The sequence below is a fragment of the Arvicanthis niloticus genome, chromosome 14 (genome assembly GCF_011762505.2).
Source record: "Arvicanthis niloticus isolate mArvNil1 chromosome 14, mArvNil1.pat.X, whole genome shotgun sequence".
NCBI lineage: Eukaryota > Metazoa > Chordata > Mammalia > Rodentia > Muridae > Arvicanthis > Arvicanthis niloticus.
Window position 1 is genome coordinate 50,575,015 of NC_047671.1, and position 24,264 is coordinate 50,599,278.

General features: G+C 40.5%; 1 protein-coding gene across 6 annotated transcripts in view; it reads right to left on the bottom strand.

Annotated features, from left to right (window-relative positions):
• Window positions 1-24,264, bottom strand: part of LOC117719719 (protocadherin alpha-7) — a 222,463-nt gene that overhangs the window by 179,502 nt on the left and 18,697 nt on the right. Inside the window, exon 1 of one of the 6 annotated variants that reach the window (XM_076912773.1) lies at window positions 16,434-20,980. The exons of 3 other annotated variants lie outside the window; for them this stretch is intronic. In XM_076912773.1, the coding sequence (XP_076768888.1) occupies window positions 16,434-18,818 (2,385 nt within the window). In that variant the 5' untranslated portion in view covers window positions 18,819-20,980. Of the gene's footprint in view, window positions 1-2,109; window positions 4,546-9,576; window positions 12,141-16,433; window positions 20,981-24,264 lie in introns of those variants that run through there. 2 more of the 6 variants (XM_034517940.2, XM_076912771.1) reach the window with 2 other exon arrangements.

Consider the following 24,264-nt stretch of genomic DNA (forward strand, 5'->3'; position numbering starts at 1 on the left):
CAGATAATGGACAATGAAATTTTTCTAGACGTTTTTAAATGTTTTATTTGATGGATATAGCCATAGCTCATAGTTTTGTGAGCTAGGTTCAGGTTACTAGACATAATTATCAATACAAATCATCATTTCTATTGACGATGTTGTTGTTTTTCAAGTCAACATTTCTCTGTATAGCCTGGCCATCCTGAAACTTACTCTGTAGATAGACTGGCCTCAAACTCAGTGCTGGAATTAAAGGTGTGAGCCACTATCACCTGGCACGGATTGTGTTCTTTATCAATTAGAATATCCAGAAGTAAATTGTTACTCTTAAGTATATAGGAGAGTTTAGAGGATTTTTTTAAATCTTGCTCTTATATTATGTATTAGTTAAAATCACTCTGAATTCCTTTGTAAAGAACAAAAAAACTGAATTACTGATTTATATCATTTCAAGAATGCCAAAAAAAGACATTAGAAGTACAGACTCCATCTTAGTCCTCTTACTGGTACTGAGCAGTTCTTACATGGAAGAAAATGTGATACAGAAGCTTAGGGTGCTCTATTTTTGGGGGGAAATGCACAATACAAAAAGTTAAAACTAGCTCTGGGAGTCACTTCTCTGTCTTGAATGTCTTTTAAATCCAAAAGCTTTTCTATTGATAAAATCTTCAACAGTTAACACTGAAAAATAACTGTTTTCAAAATAATGCATGACACTAAAATGTTAGTGGAAGCTCAGAATAATTTGTTTATACTGGCCATTTCACAATGAAAAAAATAACTTCACATAAATGAAAATGATATAAAATTCATAACACTTAAGCAGCTACTATTTGGCAAATGCTATTATAAGCACCTTAGAAGTATCAACTTAGAAGTGTTTTTAAATTTTCTCTGTATAACAGATATTATTATTTATATTCTAAATTTAGTAGATTCAAAACAGAGAACTAACAGGATATACAGCCTATGCAATACTGCAAAAACAAACACAGCAGGGGTGAGATTTGGCAAGGGAGGATGTCCTATAGACTCATGACTTAGATGCCACATGGCTGCCTTTTGTGTAGAGAAGTAGTGAATAGTGCAAACAGTTACACAGAGAAAGAAAGGAAAACTTGTACCTCATAAGGAAACCCAATAAACAAAATTCAAAGCAAGAGAACCACAACATCAGAGAAGGGCATTGACCTTTATGTTTGTTTCTTTATGGTTTTCCTTGCACTGGATAGAATCTAGGGTCTTGAACCTGGTAGGCAAGACAACAACCACTGAGCCCAACACTGAAATATTGACTTTATGTGAGTTTATTGAATTAAAATCTAAGGTTTCCCCAACTACTACTTCTATATGAAGCATGCTGATGATCTGGGTAATAACTATAGATGGAACAAGCGTATTAGAGAGTACGGAATGTCCTTCACCTGTTCTCTTTCCAACAGAGGCATTCAGCCTAGTCACTGTTCTTTATCCCTAAATGGCTGCAAAAATCAGCAGTTAAAGAAGAGCTCCAGTTCCACTAGTAATAAGAGTGACTAGGGGAAGAACACAGAAAATAACATACTATGGGTATTCATTCGAGTATAAAATTCAATATTGTTATATAGATCATTCATAGAGTGCTTGCCTGGCATGCACTTGGATTCATTTTAAGTACACACACACACACACACACACACAAACACATACATACACACAAACACACACACACACACAGAGAGAGAGAAACAAAAAAAGCAAGGAGAAAATGTGCGACCCAATTGTGTCCTATAAAATATCCTATGATAAAACAATATATACAAAATAATTCTCCTCCTAGTGGTAAAATACAAAAATGTGAATACCCTACGTAATGTCTCAGAAAAATATTAACGCCGATATAAACTATGTGGTACAAAAGGACAAATGTAACAAAATATTGAGTTTGATTTTTAAAGCCATATAGTGAAGAATGTGTATAATTCTATTTACATATAAGATCAAAAACAAATGAAGATTATGAGGAAAATAATAAAATTAAAATGCTTAGCCCAGTGTCATAAATAAATATTTAAAATAAGAAAATATGAAACTAACTACAGACAAAAACAATACAAATTTTAAATAATTATGAAATCTTGGACTTACTCTTGAGCAATGATCTTCGTTTAAATCTTGATGCTCACCCACAACAGGACAAGGAGGAAGACCTGGGCTGAAGGCCATGAGGTCGGTTTTAGGTGGTCCCTCTCCAGAACAAACCTTCTGTCTCCTCTGTTGTGAGTAGGACCAGCTCCCTACTGCGCTGGAGCACACCAGCACAGGCTTCCCTGCTCCGCACACGCCCTCTGTAGGCGGAACTGAGCACCGCAGTGCGGTGTATACCATGAGAGTTAGAACTAGCAGGCTGGTCACCGCACAGATGGCAATGATCAAGTACACGTTGACATTCACTAACGAAACTTCCTTGCCAATGGCGCCTGCCGCTCGCGAAGATGCTTTTGGAGTCTGGCTGTTCTCAACCAGAGACACTAACACGGTGGCTGTGGCCATCAGCGCTGGCTCCCCGTGGTCCTTCACCAGCACTAATAGGCGATGGCGTGGTGCATCCGCCTCCTCAAGGGCACGCGTTGTACTGATCTCACCCGTGTACAGACCTACCCGAAACAGGCTCCGGGTTCCACTTGTTAAAGGATGCAGCTCATAAGACAGCCAGGCATTGTAGCCAGAATCCGCATCTATTGCGCGCACCTTAGTGACCACTTGGCCAGCACCCACTGAGGGTGACACAAGTTCGCTCACTACACCACTGGATCCTTGTGTCCAAGGTCCAAGCAGCGTGGGCGCATTGTCGTTCTCATCCAGCACAAACACCTGCAGAGTCACATTGCTGCCCAGGGCAGGCACACCAGCATCCCGCGCGCTCACCTGGAACTGCAGCAGCTCCAGCTCCTCATGGTCCAGAGGCTGCAGTGCGAACACCTTGCCGCTCTCCGCGTGCACAGACACATAGCTCGACAGCAAGCGCTCGCCCACCCTTCGCTCCACCAGCGAGTAGGACACCAGCGCATTCTCCTGCACGTCCGCATCCACCGCTGACACCGTGAAGATGTGCGCGCCAGGCGGGTTGTTCTCCTTTACAAAAACCGTGTATTCGGGCTGTGCAAATGCAGGAGCATTGTCGTTCACATCAGCCACCTCCACAGACACGCTGGCCGTGGTCCACAAAGAAGGAGAGCCCCCATCCCGCGCTGTCACCACCACCTGATACTCAGCTGTGGTCTCTCGATCCAGGGCACTGTCCAGCACAAGCGAATAGTAATTCTTGAAGGTGGACACTAATTTGAAGGGGACATGCGGAGTCAGGGAGCAGGTTACCAGCCCGTTGGCTCCAGAGTCCAAATCCGAAACGCTAATTAGAGCAATGACAGTACCCAGTGCAGTGTCCTCTCGAACAGGCAGGGATACGGAAGTCAATGTGATCTGAGGCACATTGTCATTTTCATCCAATACCTTCAATAAAACGGTGCAATGACCTGCCATCGGAGGGTGTCCTTTGTCCGTCGCGTCTACGCGGATTTTGTAGACATTTACTTGCTCAAAGTCCAAATTCCCTTGAATTATGATTTCTCCTGTATCTGCATCTATGCTAAACTGGTCAAGAATCCTGGGCGACACCAGCCTATTAAAAGAGTAAGAAATGGCTGAGTTCGTCCCTTCATCCCTGTCGGAAGCATTCAGTCTAATAACTGTCGTTCCGTTGTCTGAGTTTTCCAAGATTCTCACTTCATACTCAGGGTGTTGGAAAGTAGGGGCATTATCGTTCACATCGAGTACAGTGACCAGCAGCTGAACAGAGCCTGTGAGCTCAGGTTTGCCCCCATCCGTGGCTGTCAGCAGTAGCTTATGCTCAGGAGCATCCTCTCTGTCCAACGATTTTTTCAACAAGAGTCCAATTTGTTTGTTGCCATCGCTGTTTGTTTTCACATCTAGCCCAAAGTATTCACTGGAACTGAGTTTATAGGTTAACATAGAATTTAATCCAACATCAGCATCTGATGCGCCCTCTAGTGGAAACAAAGAATCTGGCAGCCTAGATTCGTAAATTAAAGTTCTTTGCTCCTTTTCTGAGAACACAGGCGGATTATCATTAATGTCCTTCACCCCCACCTCCACGTGGAAAACCTGCAGCGGCCTGTCCACAATCACCTCCAGGTGGATGTTGCACTCCGTGCTCTGCCCGCACAGCTCCTCCCGGTCGATCCGAGAATTCACAAACAAAATGCCATTCTGCAGATTTACCTCCAGAAGGTCTCCGCGGTCCTTGGACGCCACTCTGAACAGGCGGGGCACCAGTTCTGACAGCTCCAGCCCTAGATCCTGTGCGATGCGGCCCACGAAGGTGCCGTGTTTGGCCTCCTCTGGGATGGAGTAGTGGAGCTGGCCGCTCCCTGCCTCCCAGTCTGCGAGGAGCAGGAGCGAGAGCAGCAGACACCGTGTTCCCAGTCTGCCTTCGGTGGTAAAATCCATGTCAAATACTTCTTGCTTTGTTTCCATTAGAAGATCTTTTTTTTTTCTCCGCATAAAATTCCCTATGATTCAAAGTCTATCGATTCAATTCTTCTGCGTTCGCCATCATTCAGCAGTCTTGGAAAGATCCAGCTACCAGAAAAAAAGAGCTTTGTGCGCTGGCTAGATGGAACTCGGTGGTAGACAGCGACACCATGCGGCTCCAAACGGTAAGAGGCGAATTCGTAAAACCTCAATGAAGGGTTATTCTTTTAATTAATATTCTTTACGTTACCTTGTTAGTAAATGCTCCAACTGTTTATACTTTTCAAAAACAATGTCTCCTCGCATGGTGTTTTGTTACTTAAATTGATTATGGTCGTTATTCACAGAGAAACAATATCATTAGCAATATTTTAGACATTTTTATCATCACTTTAGAAATGTAATGTAAATGTAGTATAACCTGATCTTGGAAATCAGGGGTGAGCAATCTCCATAATTTGGGTACACATTAACCATATGTATGTATATATACATATGTATACATATATATGTGTGTGTATATATACGTATATATATGTATATATACATACATATGGTTATATATATATAGTTATATATGTATTAACCATATATATATATGGAGAGAGAGATTTGAAGAGTTTTTCTAAACTTGAGATGATTTTAAAATTTTTCAAGTTTATCTAAACTTTTTAAACATTAAAAGACTGTTGATGTTATTGTTACTTTGTTCCACAACTATAATACTGCTTATGGTTCTCTCATGTGATATTTAACATGCTATTAATGCATAGTATGTTCAACTTTTTAATGTATAGTATGTTCAACATTTTAATGCATAGTATGTGTTCTCACTATAGTTCAGGTTCACTGTAAACTGTGAATCTCAGGATGATCTCAAACTCAAAAAGTTCAGGTCTCAGAACTGAGAATACTGAGTAGGATAGAGCACTGTGCCTCTGGACTGCCTCTGCAGCATTTCTTGATTGGCATTCAGGTGGTATTGACTTCACATTGGTGTATCCTACCACAGTGATTTCTGCTCTTATTCTCTCGTTTTTGCTGCTCTCTTCTGCTCTTCCTGAAGACTTGATCTTTTTCCCTACACCTCAGCTTTATACTATATCCTTTGCTTTTTCAGGGTCTCATCTTCTCCCATGTTTCAAGTGAGACCTTTCTGTACATTCCCCAACCCACATCTGTGTCTCCCCTTTCTATGTTTCTGTCCATTTCATTAATAGATGCTGACCCCTAGAAAGCAGTTAGTTTAACATGAAAGCATTACTAGTAATTATTAGTAAATTCATAATTTTAAGGCTCAGAAACTGATGTTTTGTTTTAATGACAAAAACACACTTTATCACTATGGTAATTTTATCTTTATTTCTATCTTTTTACTGGTCTTATTCAAAGTCTGCCTACAGTTTCTTTATCTTTCACATATAGCATGTTTATCTTCATAAGTAAATTAAGCTACTAAAACTAGAAATTTAATATTAGAACCACTTCTAGATGGCTTATATCTTGATCATAAGCCAATTTTTCATTTTAATCATAACAATATTTTCTTTTTCTCAAGAGTTTCTCATTGTTAAAAATAAATTGTATTATTTTGTAAGGTATTTACTTTGTATGGCATCTTCATTAGGTGGTTGGTTTCTAGTAATACATTGTTAAATGCATAAGCCAAATAATTATTTTCAATTATTCTTCAATATGGATCATATTTTGTAGATAATACAGATTATTTACATTCTCTTCCTTACAATGACCTTTGCTTAAACTTGGTTTTTATGGCTGGAGATTGAGCCCAAGGCATTGAAAAGTTCTCTAGCACTGTGTAGTGCCCTCAGTCTCAGATGGGGCTTTTAATACTTTCATCCTTCCCTGTAAAAAATATTATCATCATACATTAAAGTCATGTCAAATGTAAGCTTTCCCATTACTTCGTTTTTAAGGTCATCAGCTGGGCATGACTGGACTTCTTTCGAAACTGAGCGAGTCACCAATAAAACTTTTCACATGAGGCATGACAGCCCACCATCTTCCACTATTCTGATGTACATTAAGCTTCACAATAATACAGAGCTGTCTCCTTTGTGAGTAGCTATCATCAAATAATTAACTCAGATCTATTTGATATTATTTCCCAGAAACTTCCCATCACAGTAATTTGTGCAAACAAAAACTTCATTTGCTGGCCCAGCCATGGTGGTGCATGACTTTAATTCTAGCACTTGGGAGACAGAGACAGAGGCAGGCAGAGGCAGGCAGGGACAGGCAGATCTCTGAGAGTAGGAGATCGCCCTTGTCTACAGAACAGAGTTTCAGAACAGCCAGACTTACATGGGGTTCAAAAAAGGAAAACCAAACAAACAAACAAAAAGTTATCCTCTAACCAATAGCAAGTCCTAAAAAAGAGAAGTTTAGAATACTATAAGCCTCACACACACAAAACCCTTTATCAAAGGTTTTCTATAGTAACAGATACATGTGTATTAGTGTAAGTAAAGGTAACCTCAACTGGTAAAAATTAACTAACATTAAACATCATATTTACTTTTCAATGTAATTCTTCAAAGTTTCCTGGAGCTTGCTTATACAATCCAGCTGGAATAATTGTGATAATCATATTGTTTCCAAGCAAAAAAAAAAAAAAAAAAAAAAAAAAAAAAAAAAAAAAAAAAAAAAACAAAAAAAAAAAAAAAAATAATGAAAAAAATTATTTAAAATAAATTAGTGTGGAAAGAAAAAATGTTGATCTTTGGCTGGCAAATTGCTTACAGCTTCTTAATTTTATTTATTCAAATGGTTTATTAGAGTACACGGGGAAAATTATATGAAAAGATGATTAGTTAATCTCTTTATAAATAAATAGGTCCCTCCTCCATACATCTTATAGCAAGCATATAAACTGGTAAGTTTATATTTCTAAACTAAATTAACCAGATTTCTTAAAGTTGGTAGGTATTTGCAATAAACTAATACTGTAGCAAAAGCTAATTCTCAATCCTAAGATCTCCCTAAAGCTGCTCAGTGTATTATAAATATCCAAACAGCATGATGGAAGGGACAGCTATAAAAGTGAATGCATAAGAAAACTTGAAAAATCAGCTGATTTTTATATTTTTATATTAGGTATGTAATGGTTATTACATGTTAAGCCCAAATATTTTGTCAAAACAAAAAAGAGGAGCAAAACAGTTTTCATTTTTCAGTGACAAGGACACTCTCCTATGGTAGACTACAATGTCTGTAGAGAATAAACACAAGAGAAGAAATTTTTGTTTCTTCTAAACTTAAAATGTAAGGCAATAAACTGTGTGTTTTCTGACCAAATATACTCGGACTTTCAGAGCTAAGAGACTTCACAAGTACTTAATAACAAATAACTTAAAGTGAAACCACATGCAGATGTCCTTAAAAATGACACCATTATCCCTCCAAATTCCAATATTAAACTTTGGTGGGAAATCAATATTTTATATTCCCACAATGCTTGGGGATGAAAATGGAAAGGAAATCTTTACTGTACTCCTTTGCATTACAAGAATTTTAAACAATGGTTTTGTTTACCCAAGTGAAAACACTACTAAAAGGAAATTTTTAAAACAAAAGTTTTAAAGTATGAAACCACTGGAGCATAAATCTATTTAGACAAAAATTCAATGAATTATTTACTACACAAATATGACTTAAAAGAAATTAAACTGCTATATAAATATAAAATAATTACAATTCATCAGAAAGTAAAAAGCATAGTTGATGGACTACTGTAAAAATACTGATATGTAATCATAAAACAGTATATTAGGAATAAATAAGCCAGACTTGGTAGTTCGTGCCTTCAGTCTCCATTCTAGGGAGTCAGAGAATTGTTGATATCTGTGAGTTCCAAGCCAACTGGTTTACATAAGGAGTTTCAAGCCAACAAGGGCTATATAGTAAGATCCTGTCTCAAAACTGACAGAAAGAAAGCAAACATTTAAAAGTATGCCTTACAATTTGTTCTACAATATGCTATAAGTTAAATATGAGTGTTCTTATGTAGCAATATTCCATGAGAACATTTTTCAAGCAGACTGTGGTCTCTCAACCTGTAAATCAGCATTGGGGAGCCTAAAACAGGAGGATTCTAGTTTGAGGCCACCCTCAATCTAGGAATCTAGGAGTGTCAAGGCTAGTATGGGTTACATAGTTCTCCTCAGTCTCAGAAAAACAAATATGAAAAGAAACGAAAATGTCTTAACAGAAGTATTTCTTGCTATGCAAGCACAAGTAACTGAGGTCAAGCCCCAAGAACCCACAAGCCACATATAGTGCTGAATACCTGCAACCTCAGCATGTGCAGGTGTGCTGAGGCCTGGCTGGGGCTTGTTCGCTGTTAGCCTAGCTCCAGGTTCAGTGATAGAAACTATCTCAAGGGAAAAAAGCAGAGAGTGATAGATCTTCCTCCTCTGGCCTCCATGAGCATAGACATATTCTCTCATACACACACACACACACACACACACGTACCACACACACACACACACACATATGTCCACAAAAGACTCAAAAATATTTTAGGTTAAAAAAGAAAGTTGCTGGGCATATTAATAAAACCTCCCACAGAATAGTAATAACTGCAAGTCATATTCAGTGCAAAGAAATGTCCAAAAGGAAAGCTTTTTAAAATACATGTATTTGTTTTATGTTTATAAATACTTTGCCTGCATTTATGTGTGTGTACCATGTGCCCGTACACGTCAAAATGTGTTGGCTCCCCTGGAACTGAAGTTATAAATGGTCATGAGCCATCATGTGAGTAGAGGGAATTGAAGTCAGGTCCTCTTCTAGAAAAAGTGCTCTTTTTCTGAGCCAATCTCTTGACATTCACCCCCTCCCCAAAAAAGAAAAAAGAAAACTTGTACTTTAAAGTATAGGAAATGGTACAGGTAAAAGTTAACTATGAAATTTCTAGGTTAATTGTATGTGTAAAACATTGGATTCTTCAGAGCTAAGATAACCACGGGGAAAACCTTCACATATTCAATGATAAAGAATTAAGAGAAAAAAATCAGTAAGATTTGCAAAACTCACATTCTCTGTAGAGCTGGGACCCTGAGGTAGGCTGGGGCTGAAGGCCATGAGGTCAGTCTTGGGTGGACCCTCTCCAGAGCACACCCTCTGTCGCCTTTGCTGAGAATATGACCAAGTCCCCACCGCGCTGGAACACACCAGCATGGGCTTCCCCGGAGCACAGACTCCATCAGTGGGCGTCGCCGAGCAGCGCAGTGCGGTGTACAGCAGCAGGGTGAGCACCAACAAGCTAGACACCGCGCAGATGGCAATGATCAGATACACGTTGACGTCTATCAGTGTGGAGTCCGAACCAGAGGTTCCAACCAACACCCTGGATGAGACCTTTGGTGTCTGGCTATTCTCCACTAGAGACACCAGAAAAGTGGCCGTGGCTGTCAGCGGTGGCTCGCCGTGGTCCTTCACCAGCACCAACAAGCGTTGACGCTGCATGTCCGCTTCATCCAGAACACGTGCTGTGCTGATTTCACCAGTATATAAGCCTACGCGGAACGGGCTGCGCACAGCACCTGTCGCCGGCTGCAACTCATAAGACAACCACGCGTTGTAGCCAGAGTCCGCGTCCACTGCACGCACCTTCGCAACCACATGGCCAGAGCTCACTGACCGGGACAACAACTCAATAGTCCCTGCGCTACCCTGAGGTCCTAGCAGTGTGGGTGCATTGTCGTTCTCATCCAGCACAAACACCTGCAGAGTCACATTGCTGCCCAGGGCAGGCACACCAGCATCCCGCGCGCTCACCTGGAACTGCAGCAGCTCCAGCTCCTCATGGTCCAGAGGCTGCAGTGCGAACACCTTGCCACTCTCCGCGTGCACAGACACATAGCTCGACAGCAAGCGCTCGCCCACCCTCCGCTCCACCAGCGAGTAGGACACCAGCGCATTCTCCTGCGCGTCCGCATCCACCGCTGACACCGTGAAGATGTGCGCTCCAGGTGGGTTGTTTTCCTTCACAAACACTGTGTATTCGGGCTGCGCGAACACAGGAGCGTTGTCGTTCACGTCAGCCACCTCCACAGACACGCTGGCTGTGGCACACAGGGAGGGCGAGCCTCCATCGCGGGCAGTCACAACCACGTCGTAGTTAGCGATGGTCTCTCGATCCAGAGCTCTGTCCAGCACGAGAGAATAATAATTCTTGAAAGTGGACACAAGCTTGAAGGGGATGTGGGGTGTCAGGGAGCAGATCACCTGCCCATTAGCGCCTGAGTCGCGATCTGACACGCTAATCAAGGCGATGACAGTCGCCAATGGAGCATCCTCTTTGATAGGCAGGAAAATGGAGGTTATGGCCATCTCAGGCACGTTATCATTTACATCCACTAGTTTCACTATAACTTTGCAGTGTCCTGCTAGTGGAAATGTACTTCTGTCCACTGCGTCAATACTAATTTTGTATAATTTACAGTCTTCGTAATCCAGCTCGCCCTTAACTTTTATTTCTCCACTGGTAGAATCTATTGTAAATTTAGATTTTACATCGTCAGGAACAAGATTACTAAAGAAATACAGTATTTCTTTATTAATTCCCTCATCCGCGTCTGAAGCGTTGAGTTTAATTACTAATGTCTCGTTGGGTGTATTTTCTAACAATCTAACATTATAAATAGATTTATCAAACTCCGGAGCATTATCATTAGCATCCAATACATCAATCAGTAACTGAACGGTACCTGTTAGTTCAGGTTTCCCTCCATCAATTGCAATCAGCAACAAACGATGCTCTTGGGTTTCTTCTCTGTCTAGGGACTTCTTCAAAACTAGATGTAAGACGCTTGTTTCTTCTTCGTTTCTTTTAACATCCAAGTCAAAATATTCATTAGGATTTACCTTATAGCTCAAGGCTGCATTGGCTCCTATATCCAAATCAGATGCGCCCTCTACTGGAAACCGCGAGTCTGGCATTCTTGACTCTAAAATAAATAATCTTTGTTCAGGTCGGGAGAATTTAGGAGGGTTATCATTAATGTCCCTCACCTCTACCTCCACGTGGAAAACCTGCAGCGGCCTGTCCACGATTACCTCCAGGTGGATGCTACACTCTGTGCTCCGTCCGCACAGCTCCTCCCGGTCGATCCGAGAATTCACAAACAAAATGCCATTCTGCAGATTTACCTCCAGAAGGTCTCCATGGTCCTTGGACGCCACCCTGAACAGGCGGGGCACCAGCTCTGCCAGCTCCAGCCCCAGGTCCTGCGCGATGCGGCCCACGAAGGTGCCGTGTTTGGCTTCCTCTGGGATGGAGTAGCGCAGCTGGCCGCTCCCTGCCTCCCAGACTGCCAGAAGCACAAAGGAGATCAGCAGGCGCCGAAATCCCGGACTTCCTCGCTGGGAATATACCATCGCAATCTTGTTCCACGTCTCCAGTCTCTATTGCAGCACCACACAAAATCCTTTGAAAACTTAGTTAGAATTTACTATAGATTTGATTTCCTTGCTTTTTGTGAGCTTCTGTGGCAGAGCATAAAATGGAAGATCCTTTTCCTAAGTAAAATGTATTCTCCGTATCCTTTTTTGACGTTGGAAGCTAAATATATATCTTGTGGTGTCTAGCGACACCATGTGGATAAAAGGGTAAGTATTTTACTTTGTTTCATTTTATTCACTTACCTTTTATTAGTGAAATTATTTCTCAATAATACTCAATTTTAATTACATGTTTTATGCCTCTGTTTATTTCTGTTCTCTGATTAGATGCCACTTTTTAAAAATTTTTGTTTATTTTATGTATGTTAGTACCCTGTTGCTGTCTTCAGACACACCAGAAGTGGGCATTGGATCCCATTACAGATGGTTGTGAGTCACCATGTGGTTGCTAGGAATTGAACTCAGGACCTCTGGAAGAGGAGTCAGTGCTCTTAGCTGCTGAGTCATTTCTCCAGCCCCCTATATGCCACTTTTTTAACCAGGCTCCTGTGTTAGTTGCATTACTGCCCAATCCGCTAGATGTTCTGCGGATGGTCTCCCAATTGGACTTGACTTTATAAACACAATCCAAAGTACGACGTCAATCTGAGCAAACCACTGCATATGGATACATCGTCAATAGACAGCCCAAATAATTTGTCTATTTATTTATAGAGAAATTTACACTCAAAGTGATAAAATAACTTTCGTTGCTTATTATTTCAATAGTTTCTGTTGTTCAATAGTGTCCTTTCCATACTTAGCTATAGCCCAATTTTTTAGTTTGTTTGTATTAACCTAATGGACATGAATTTCCTGGGTATTGTTTGCATGAAATATTCTAGAAAGTAATGTTTAGTACTTGTGATTTATTGATGCTATCTTCAAAAATAATTAAAACAGTTACTAGCTTCAAGCCCCTTTTGAAATCTATCTAAATTAGTGAACATTTAGTCCTTGTTCGGCACCTAACAATTTTTATGTTTGTTGTATTAGTGTAATGTGGAGACTTTATTTGTCTGGATGTCGCACAATCTTAGTAAGCAACTTGGCACTATTTTCAAGATACAGCATCTAAGTAGCAACTGTGGAAATTGTATAATCACTTACCTTACAATTATCCAGCAAGTCAGAATCCTAATGTTGATTAAAATGTAGTGTGCCACAAAAATATTTAGGCTTTAGTAAAAGAGATGATATACTCAATGGAGTAAAGGCATTCCTAGTAGAGAAAATCGTTTACATTTTATGCATATACATGGGAGATAAAAGTCTCTGAACTTTGACCCATCTTTGCAGCTGTTGGAAAACCATTCAGGACCTGTATTTGCCATTCTCTAGTTGAGAACTTGGGGGTTGCTTTCTCAATCATGATATCCTAAATCCCACAGAAGACACAGGAATCTTCTCGGCCATTGTTTCAGTCAGATAGTAAAGAATACCTTCTTGGCTGGTCTAACTCGCTGTTCTCCTTTTTAAAGCATTTTATTTGTAGCTAGGAGTAGTGGTGCGTACCTCAAATCCCAGCACTCTATGACTCGTTTTACTTTATATTGTCATACGAAGTAGAATAAAAGTAATGAATAAGAGATACAAAATTTTAATATTTCAAACACTTATTAATTACAGATACTTCTGGAGTGAAAAAAGGAAAGAAAAGAAATTAATATTTATTTCAATTCAGTCTTTCTCATTGATAAAATGTATATTTTCTAAATGCATATCAAGCAAATATTTAAATAGATCATGCTTCTCTGAAAGAAAATATCATTCAAGACAACTACAACTTTTCTTGAACAGTGTCTAGAATTCAATTCAATATTATCATACTTAATAAGAAGAGACTTATGAGAAAAAAATGTTCAGATAGATGATTCAGTGACATGAGAGATCACAAATAACTATAATTATGTCAATTAAATTCATTAAAAGAAGAGAGTTTCACTTAAAAGCTCTACTTTTTTAAAAGTAAAGTAAGGCTCTAAAATTTGGAAAGCACTGACAGAAGTTATGAATTCAGTTGATTTGGGCAGTATCCCCTACTAATAAGAAAAGAATTAAGCATGGTAGTTTATGCCTTTAATCCCATCACTCCAGAGGCAAGCAGATCTCAGAGGTCAAGCCTACCCTGGTCTACAGAGCAAGTTTCAGTACAGCCAGGGCTATACAGAGAAATTCTATATCAAAAACAAAAAAAGAGAAAGAAGAAGAAATAGTTACCAAGTAAGGGGAAAGTTGCAATAACAGAAGCACCATGCAGCAAAGAGCATGACTTAAAAGCACAAATAGATATAAAACATGTGAAGTATGTGGAGAAAATATTTAACATATATATAGTGATTCTCAGAAGAGAGTAATATAAAGTAAAAGCAATATTTGAAGGTATGCTAATAAATACTATTTTAAATTGATAAATTGTCAACTCACAGATACAAAAGATCATAAAAACTTCAAGAGATTTTTTAAAGCAACTAAAAACTGATCAGGTAATAAAAATGTTATTGACAATTTTCAAACAAAAAAATCTTTTGTTTTGGTTTTTCGAGACAGGGTCTCTCTGTATAGACCTGGCTGTCTTAGAACTCACTCTGTAGACCAGGCTTGCCTCAATTTCAGAGATCTACCTCCACCTGCCTCCCCAGTGCTCAGATTAAAATTGCATGCCACCTCCATCTCACCTAGAAATAATCTTTAAAGGAGCTAAAAAGAGAAAACAGGTAACAATATATCAACGATAGATTTGGTAGTCATCTTCTCATGAAAGGACTATAGAAAGTGATCTTGAAAGCAATAGGGAAAAATAACTTGCAACTAAGTGCTAAATACCTAACAAAACTACTTCTCAAAGGTGGCATTTCAATAATATATGTGAATATACAAAAACATAGGACCATACTTCTCTCCAAGGAAGAGTGGACCTCAATTCTACATCCTGACACTTCAGAGGGCAGAGTGCTACCCAAAGGCTTGGTTTTTGTCTTTCTACTCGGAGTACAAATGGAAGCCAGCATATTCTAGGATGAGGACAATTGGCAGCGCTCAAAGCTGATGCTCCGGGAACCTTGAAGCCTCTTTTCTATGAGGAAATGAGAAGAGAGGAACAGAGAGCCAATTTTACAGCTTCTCGCTGGGCAGATCAAGAAATACTTTCTGTCTCACCTGAATCAGCACGTTGATAGAAAAACGGCGGATTCTAAATGACTGAAAACTATTCAGAACAACAAAGAGGCATGCATCCAGGTGTGAGTACACACACTTGGGAGGCAGAGGTAGGATAGCTTCTTTGAGTTCCAGATCAGCTTAGCTTATTCAATGAGTTTCAGGCCAGCTATAGTGAGTCCCTCTGTGAATAAGAGGAAATAGGTGAGCAGACATTTTACCCCAGGGCATCTATACAGTGCACGGACACCAAGGGGAGCAGAGTTTATTAGGCATTGATTAAAAAAGAAGTTGGTGGATCCTCCTGCTAGGAGTTTATGTGTAAAACTACCGGGAACACATATCTGCCCCAAATGGCTTAAAGGAGCCTAGATTCTTAGACAACTATCAATTTAAGTTTTCCCCTGCTAGAAAGATTATGAGAGGTGGCTGCTTTATATATATATATATATATATATATATATATATATATATATATATATATATATATATAAAGAAACAGTGGCACCACATAACAAAAGAGGGGAAAGCATGTGAGTATAACACAAAAGAATTTCTGTGATCTACAGAAACCAAATTGTAAAGATGTATAGGTGAATGAATTCTGACAGTTTTTAAACTATCCAACACAGAATGCCCAATGAGCTCAAGAAAATAAAGTATTAACAGGAAGAGAACTTCAACGAAGATGGAGTTTTAACCAACTGCACAGAAATTGTGGAATTGAAGAACACAATTGACTGAAAACCTAAGGAGAGCGATTACATATACATGACCAAGCAATAGGAACAGTGGCCTCAAGGATGGAATATTTGCTCATGAAGAGAGTCAAAGGTAATAGAGAACTTTAAAGAAGAAGGACTAAGAGACTTAGTGGTTGTTGGTTTTTTTATGTGAGCAAATATTTGCATTGTGTTATTCACAGAGAGAAGAGAACAGCAGAAATCTTACCTTTGGAATTATAGCTTAAACCCTGTAAATCTGAGGAAGAAATGGATAGTCAAAACCTTAGCATAGTTCAGAGAGGAGGAAACTAAGAAAAGCCACATCTACAAATTTATTGTCAAGAATCAACAATGACGACAGAAATTTTACAGCAGCTGGAACACCGAAAAGCTTATCAGCAGAATTTTCGGCAGAAATTTTGCATGCTAGAAGATATAGTCAAACTCCCAAAGGAAAACTATCACCACGCAAGAATGCCATATCCAGTAATAAATAAATCTGTGAAGAATGTGATAATAAGACACTTATGAAAAGGTCAAGTCAAAGACAATAGTAAAACTAACCTTTCCAGAGGAATCCTCTGTAGACTGCAATCGATCCTCTCTGTCCCTTGAGTCAGATAAACTGGGACTAAAGGCCATGAGGTCGGTCTTAGGTGGGTACTCCCCAGAACACACCCTTTGCCTCCTTTGCTGAGAGTATGACCAGCTCCCCACTGCACTGGAGCACACCATTACCGGCTTTGGAGGCCCACACACGCTCTCATTGGAGACAGAGGAACAGCGGAGGGCAGTGTACAGCAGCAGCGTGAGCACAAGCAGGCTGGACACTGCACAGATGGCGATGATCAAATACACGTTGACATCCACCAGTGCCGCCTCCGAGTTTGTGACACTCGTGGACACTCGTGATGGAGCCTTTGGTACCGGGCCATTTTCTACCAGCGACACTAACACTGTGGCGGTAACAGTCATTGCTGGGTCACCATGGTCCTTCACCAGCACCAGAAGGCGCTGACGCGGCGAATCTGCTTCATCCAGGATGCGAGTAGTACTAATCTCGCCCGTATACAGACCCACGCGGAAAAGGCTACGGGAACTGCCTTCTGACGATTGCAGCTCATAAGAGAGCCATGCATTATAGCCAGAGTCCGCATCCACCGCGCGCACCTTGGCCACCACATGGCCTGCACCCACTGATCTGGACACTAGCTGGCTCACGATTCCACCAGAGACTCCTGCCTCAGGTTCCAGCAGTGTGGGTGCGTTGTCATTTTCATCCAGCACAAACACCTGCAGAGTCACATTGCTGCCCAGGGCAGGCACACCAGCATCCCGCGCGCTCACCTGGAACTGCAGCAGCTCCAGCTCCTCATGATCCAGAGGCTGCAGCGCAAACACCTTGCCGCTTTCCGCGTGCACAGACACATAGCTTGACAGCAAGCGCTCGCCCACCCGTCGCTCCACCAGCGAGTAGGACACCAGCGCATTCTTCTGCGCATCTTCGTCCACTGCAGACACCGTGAAGATGTGCGCGCCAGGCGGGTTGTTCTCCTTCACGAACACTGTGTATTCGGGCTGCGCGAACACAGGAGCGTTGTCGTTCACGTCAGCCACCTCCACGGACACGCTGGCTGTGGCCCACAACGAGGGAGAGCCTCTGTCTCGGGCTGTCACCACCACCTTATAGTCCGCTGTGGTCTCTCGGTCCAGGGAGCTGTCCAGCACGAGGGAATAGTAGTTCTTGAAGGTGGACACCAGCTTGAAGGGGACATGATTTGTTAGGGAGCAGGTCACCTGCCCGTTGACACCCGTGTCCCGATCAGACACACTGATGAGTGCGATGACAGTGCCCACTGGAGCATTCTCTCTGATTGGAAGTGATAGAGATTTGAATTCCAACTCTGGGACATTATCGTTGATGTCTTCAACTTCTACAAGAACTCTACAGTGTCCGGAGAGTGGGAGTTGTCCCTTGTCAATGCCCTCTATGAGAATTTCGTAGGAATTGCATTCTTCAAAATCAATGTGTCCCTTTACAGTAATCTGTCCTGTAACTGAGTCTATGTTGAATTTGTATTTCACATTTGGTGAAATATCTGTAGAAAACGAGTACATAACGTCCCCATTTGCACCTTCGTCTAAATCTGAGGCATTGACTTTGATTACCAGTGTTCCATTTGGAACATTTTCTGGTAATTTCACGGTATAGAGAGATCTATCGAAGACTGGAGCATTGTCATTGGCGTCCAGCACTGTGATATGTAACTGAACGGTGCCAGTCAGCTCGGGTTTGCCTCCGTCGGTAGCCGTGAGCACTAAAAATATCTCTGGAGTTTCCTCTCGGTCTAAAGATTTTCGTAATATAAGCCCAAGGCCTTTTACCCGTTCATCGTTGGATGGTTTTTCCAACAAAAAGTGTTCATTGGGACTTAGCCTATAAGTCAGCAGAGCATTTGTACCGACATCTGCATCCGAGGCGCCCTCTAGTGGAAACTGAGTGTCAATCAGTCTGGATTCCGCAATCAACAGATTCTTTTGTGTCCCTGGGAACACCGGCGGGTTGTCATTAATGTCCCTCACCTCCACCTCCACGTGGAAAACCTGCAGCGGCTTGTCCACGATCACCTCCAGGTGGATGCTGCACTCCGCGCTGCGCCCGCACAGCTCCTCCCGGTCGATCCGAGAATTCACAAACAAAATGCCATTCTGCAGATTTACCTCCAGAAGGTCCCCGCGGTCCTTGGACGCCACTCTGAACAGGCGGGGCACCAGTTCTGCCAGCTCCAGCCCTAGATCCTGTGCGATGCGGCCCACGAAGGTGCCGTGTTTGGCCTCCTCTGGGATGGAGTAATGGAGCTGGCTGTTCCCTGCTTCCCAGATTGAAAGGAGAAGAAAAGAGAGCAGCAGGCGTTGGTATTCCTGGCCAGTTACCCAGGAAAATTCCATCTCAAGTGCACAGTGCTTTGTTCTGATAGGAATCTCGTCTCAGAGCTAGGAGAAAACTGATCGGTCAGTCCACCCCCGCTGCATCTTCCATTTTTCAGACTCCGGATGGTGGACAGAGATTCTTTCCGGGAAGAATAGAATTTTTTTTCTTTAGTGCGTCTTCTGTCGGATCTATTTTATGGTAAAGAGCGACATCATGTGGCTCCAAACTGTAAGTACAAATTCCGGAAATCCGCACCACTAAAAACTGTCTTGTTTATTGTTTCAGCCATTCCAAATAGGTTTCCCGTTTTGCAAAATAAAGTTGTATTTTTGTTGGTATGCGTTCTGTGCCAGTGATTAATTGTGTATGATCTTTCGTTTTACTTGAGCATCAGCTTCTAATACAGTGGAATTTCTTTTTCTTCTAGGTTTTAAGTATTTATAGAAGCTTTTGTCAATATAAACTTTGTAAATATGCAGTAATGAGGTGTATATTAGAAAAATTCATGACAGATTCCTTGTGAGCCATCAAATGGTGGGTTGTTTTTGTTAAGGACAGTCTGTTCATTCTTAGGTTTGTGGTATTGGTTCTGAATCTTGAGAGAAACAATATTTAGAGAGCTGATGATCCTAAGAACAAGTCAAAGAAAGTTTGTAGATAGTGGTTTAAGAAACTAAAGTCTGTTATGACTCAATGGACTGTCTTCCTGGACTTGCAGGGGGGCTTGGTGTATATGGGAGATTTAGCAGGGAATTGAAAGCATGTAGTGAGTAAATAGCTTGTATGAAAGAACATTTCACATAATTTTATTCTAAGTAATTCACTTCCCACAAGCAAGTGTGGTCTTCTCATATTTACTTATATGAGAATTATAAATTCCTGGTGTTTTCTAGTGTTCAAAAATGCCTAGGTTTCTATTTTCTCATATTGTCCTTGTATATTTTAGTCAAAAGGGATAATTTTCTGTCTCTGAGAAAGCATTCATTAACAAATATACTCATTTTGTCTCTTAAGTAACAGGTTTAGTTTTTATTAGTTTCATTGTATCTGGTTTTATGTGGAGGTCCTTGATGCAGTTGGACTTCAGCTTTGTACAAGGAGATAAATATGGATCAATTTGCATTCTTCTACATGCTGACCTTCAGTTGAACCAGCACCATTTGTTGAAAATACTGCCTTTTTTCCAATGGATGGTTTTGGCTCCTTTGTCAAAGATCAAGTGACCATACATGTGTGGGTTTATTTCTGAGACTTCAATTCTATTACACTGAATTCCATCTACCTGTCTGTCTCTGTATCAATACCATTCAGTTTTTATCACTATTGCTCTGTAGTATAGCTTTAGGTCAGGTCAGGGATGGTGATTCTCCCAAAAGTTCTTTAATTTTTGAAAATGGTTTTTGATATCTTGGGGGTTTTTTGTTATTCCAGATAAATTTGAGAATTGCTCTTTATATCTCTGTGAAGAATTGAGCTGGAATTTTGATTGGGGATTGCACTGAATCTGTAGATTGCTTTAGGTAAGATGGCCATTTTTACGATATTAATCCTGCTGATCCATGAGCATGGGAGATCTTCTTCAGTTTCTTTCTTCAGAGACTTGAAGTTCTTGTCATACAGATCTTTCACTTGATTGGTTAGCACCACACCAAGATATTTCATATCATTTATGACTATTGTAAAGAGTGTCATTTCCCTAATTTCTTTCTCAGCCTGTTTATCCTTTGAGTAGAGGAAGGCTACTGATTTGTTTGACTTAATTTTGTATCCAGCAATAGTGTACCAAGATACTATTGCTGATGCCAAGAAGTGCTTACTGACAGAAGCGCCATATAGCTGTTCCCTGAGAGGCTCTGCCAGAGCTGGACCAATACAGATGTGAATATACATGGACAAACATTGGACTAAGTGCAGGGAAATTAATGGGGACATTAGGGAAAAGACTGTAGGAGCTGAAAGGGTTTGCAACCTTATAGGAAGAACAACAGTATCAACCAACCAGAACCCCAAAGCCCCCAGGGACTAAACTGCCAACCAAAGAGTACACAGGGGCTACCTATGGCTTCAATTGAATATATAGCCGAGAATTGCCTTATCTGTCATCACTGGAAAGGGAGCCTCTTGGTCCTATGAAGGCTTGATCACCCAGGATAGGGGAACACTAGGGCACTGAAGCAGGAGTGGGTTAGCAGGTGGGTGAGCACCCTCATAAAGGCAAGGGGAGGGAGAAGGGGATAGGGGGATTGTGGAGGGGAAACTGGGAAGAGGGATAACATTTGAAATGTAAATAAATAAAATAACCAATAAAAATTTTAAATCCTAATAAAAATAATACTTTGAAGATTATTATTGTATTTTAATATTAGTGCCTCATAGGTTTTTTTAAATAGCTTTTGCTGGATATTTACACAGTGCAATTGGTTTCCTTTTCTTTTTATTTTTGAGACATGGTTTTATTTATCCCAGGCTGTCATTGAACTCACAATGTAGCTAAAGCTTACCTGTAATGTCTGATTCCCCTGCCCAAAATGCTGGATTATAGGCATGCACCACCACAAGTTTTATGGAGTGCTTGGCATAGAACTCAGAGCTTCTTGGATACTATGCAAGCATTCTAGCAACTGGACTACATCCCTAGCCTAGTGTCATTTCTTTAATTTCTTAATAAAATATGTTAATTCAAGCTCCAAAAATGTGGTGTCTCAACACTTTAATTTTATAGAGATAGAAAAGTCAAGACAGGCAGTGGTGGCACATGCCTTTAGACCCAGAATGTGGGAGGAGAGCAGATCTCAGAGTTTGAGACCAGCCTGGTCTACAAAGTGAGTTCCAGGATAACCAGGGCTATTTGAGAAAATGTGTCTCAAAAAATAAACAAAAATTCCATATGACGTTGACCTAAAGAGGATATATTTCAACATAGAGAGGCTGGGTTTTACCTTAATTTTCATGCCAAGCTTTACCAGGCATGATCCTGATTCATCCAGGGTCTTAATGGACAACAGATATTTTCCCCAAAACAAAATAATTTTCTATTCCACCTTAACAAAAAAAGAGTGGGTGGAAACGGCCATTTGCAGACTCTTTTTTCATCTTAAGTTTATAAGTTTTTTTCCTCCATGTTTGTTTAGACCAAAGAAAAATAAACTTATCAAAGATAATTTCAGGCTCCCCCTCTCTATAAAGGCTCTCTCTCTCTCTCTCTCTCTCTCTCTCTCTCTCTCTCTCCCTCCCTCCCTCCCTCCCTCTCTTTCACTCACACAAAACTAATATCTGAATCAAAACAGAAACAAGCACACTCTCATCAAGTATTCAAAATATTCCTTTTTCAAATTACCAAACATGCAAAATGCACTGGAAGAAGTCACAAGAAGTATCCTCCCTTTGCTTTATCTACAAAGCCTGTAAATTCATAGATTGGGGGTGCAACAGAATTAAAGTTGATATTTATGGCAGTTGATCTTGATTGTTAACTTGATTTTCAACAACCATGATGGAAACCAACCTCCAGGACATGTCTGTGAAGGATCTGCTAGATTATGCTGATTGAGGTGAGAAGATTAATTCTGAATGTGAGCAACACCATTCTGTAGGCTTAAATTTTTTAAAACCTACTTTTAATAAGTGATCTCAAACACTTTGATCCCCTTTTTAGCCCACTGTCAAAAGGTAGGGGAGAAAAGACGGTAAATAAGACAAAGAGATGTGGACCTGTCTAGAAGTAGTTCTAGAAGTAGTTCCTTGGGATGATTTCAGTCTCCATTAGTCAGCACACCAGCAGTCCAGTTCAGTAGTGTCAGGATACACGAACCAGCAGTGGTGGCACGATCCAGCAGAGACAGCCAGGACTCCACCAAATTGGCAGCAGGAGTCAGCAGGAGCAACCAGGACCAGCCAGGATGCCAGGAGAAGTTTTTGCCATGTCTCTCTCAAGGAAGTGAAGGTCATCGAAGACTGGAGACCATTGAAGCATTTCAAGGCTAGCTGTGCAAGTCCACCATCATTGTTCATACCCTCTCCAAACAACATGTGTCCTCTCAAGGGTCTTGCCTTAGCAAAACACCACGTGAGTCTGCATCACGTGATATATCCAAAAACTTCTACTTCACCATTCTACTGCTAGATACTTTCTTTAAACAAAAAGCAGAGATCAACAGAAGACCAATATTCATCACTCTCTGCTTCCTACTACAGAACAAGCTAACCTGCTGCTGAGACTTTTCTGTTGTGATGGACAGTAGTGCTCTGGAACCATGAGACCAAATAATCCCTTCTTTCCTTAAGTTGATTTTTAGCAATTTCTCACCACAACAAGAGAAAAAACTAATAATATTCACTGGAAATAAATTCATATTAAATATTCACTATGGAGCCAACAAAATGGATTGGTGGGTAGAAAGCATTTGCCATGCAAAACTGGCTATCTGAGTTTGATTCCTAAACTCAGAACACATAGAAGAATGATAGTGTCAACTTCCACAACTTGTCTTCGGGCATCTGTGTCAAATGACACACACATACATCAATTAATTAGTTGGTTATTCACTTTTTATAATAAAAATACATATCTGAAGAGGAACAAACACTCAGCATTCTTCAGATCATCTTTGCTAAAATTCAAGACCAACTTGGGCTGTGTGAGACTCTATCTCAAAAACTTTCAAAAACATCTCTTTGAAAGTCAACTTAATTAAGAATTCCAAGAAGAGCTGCATTAGAAGACTGAAGTCACATATCTAAGAAACAAGAATTCTGAAGGACCCTGTAACCTAGACAGGATGATAACAGACTGATAAAATAAGTAGAATTGAGGTTGGACATGCTGTGGCAAATACTTAATGAACAAACGAACAGAAAAAGAATGATTCTAGGAAGGAAAGTGGAAATTCAAAAAAGAATGGTAAAGAAACATATATTTCATCAGGTGTAGTGGTACACCACTTTGATCCTTGAACTCAGGAGGCAGAGGCAGGCAGACCTCTGAGTTTAAGGCCAGCCTGCTCTACATAGTGAGTTCCAGGACAGTCAGATCTATGTAGTAAGAACATGTCTTAAGAAAACAAAACAAAACTGGAAAATGGTCTTGCCTGAGTCTTTTTTGGCATCGGTTATCTGAAGGCTTCTACTTAGTCCAAAGGAGATAAATATTCACAGAGCCAAACTGAAAATAACTCTTCACAAGATTTAATTTACTTTTTTTTTAGAGAAAAGGACTTATTAAATTGCCTTAGCTGTCCTGAAACTCACTCTGTAAAACAAGGTGCCCCTGAACTCACACAGATCCTCCTACCTCTGTCTCCCAAGTGCTAGTATTAAAGATATGTGCTACTACAACCAGCGGGAATTAAAACACTTTTTAATTGAGAAAAAATGAAGACAGCATAGTGTTTTCAGAACTTTGTTTTGCTTTGAATTCTTATAACTTTTAAAGGTTATATTTAAATATCACTGTAGAGGGACCGG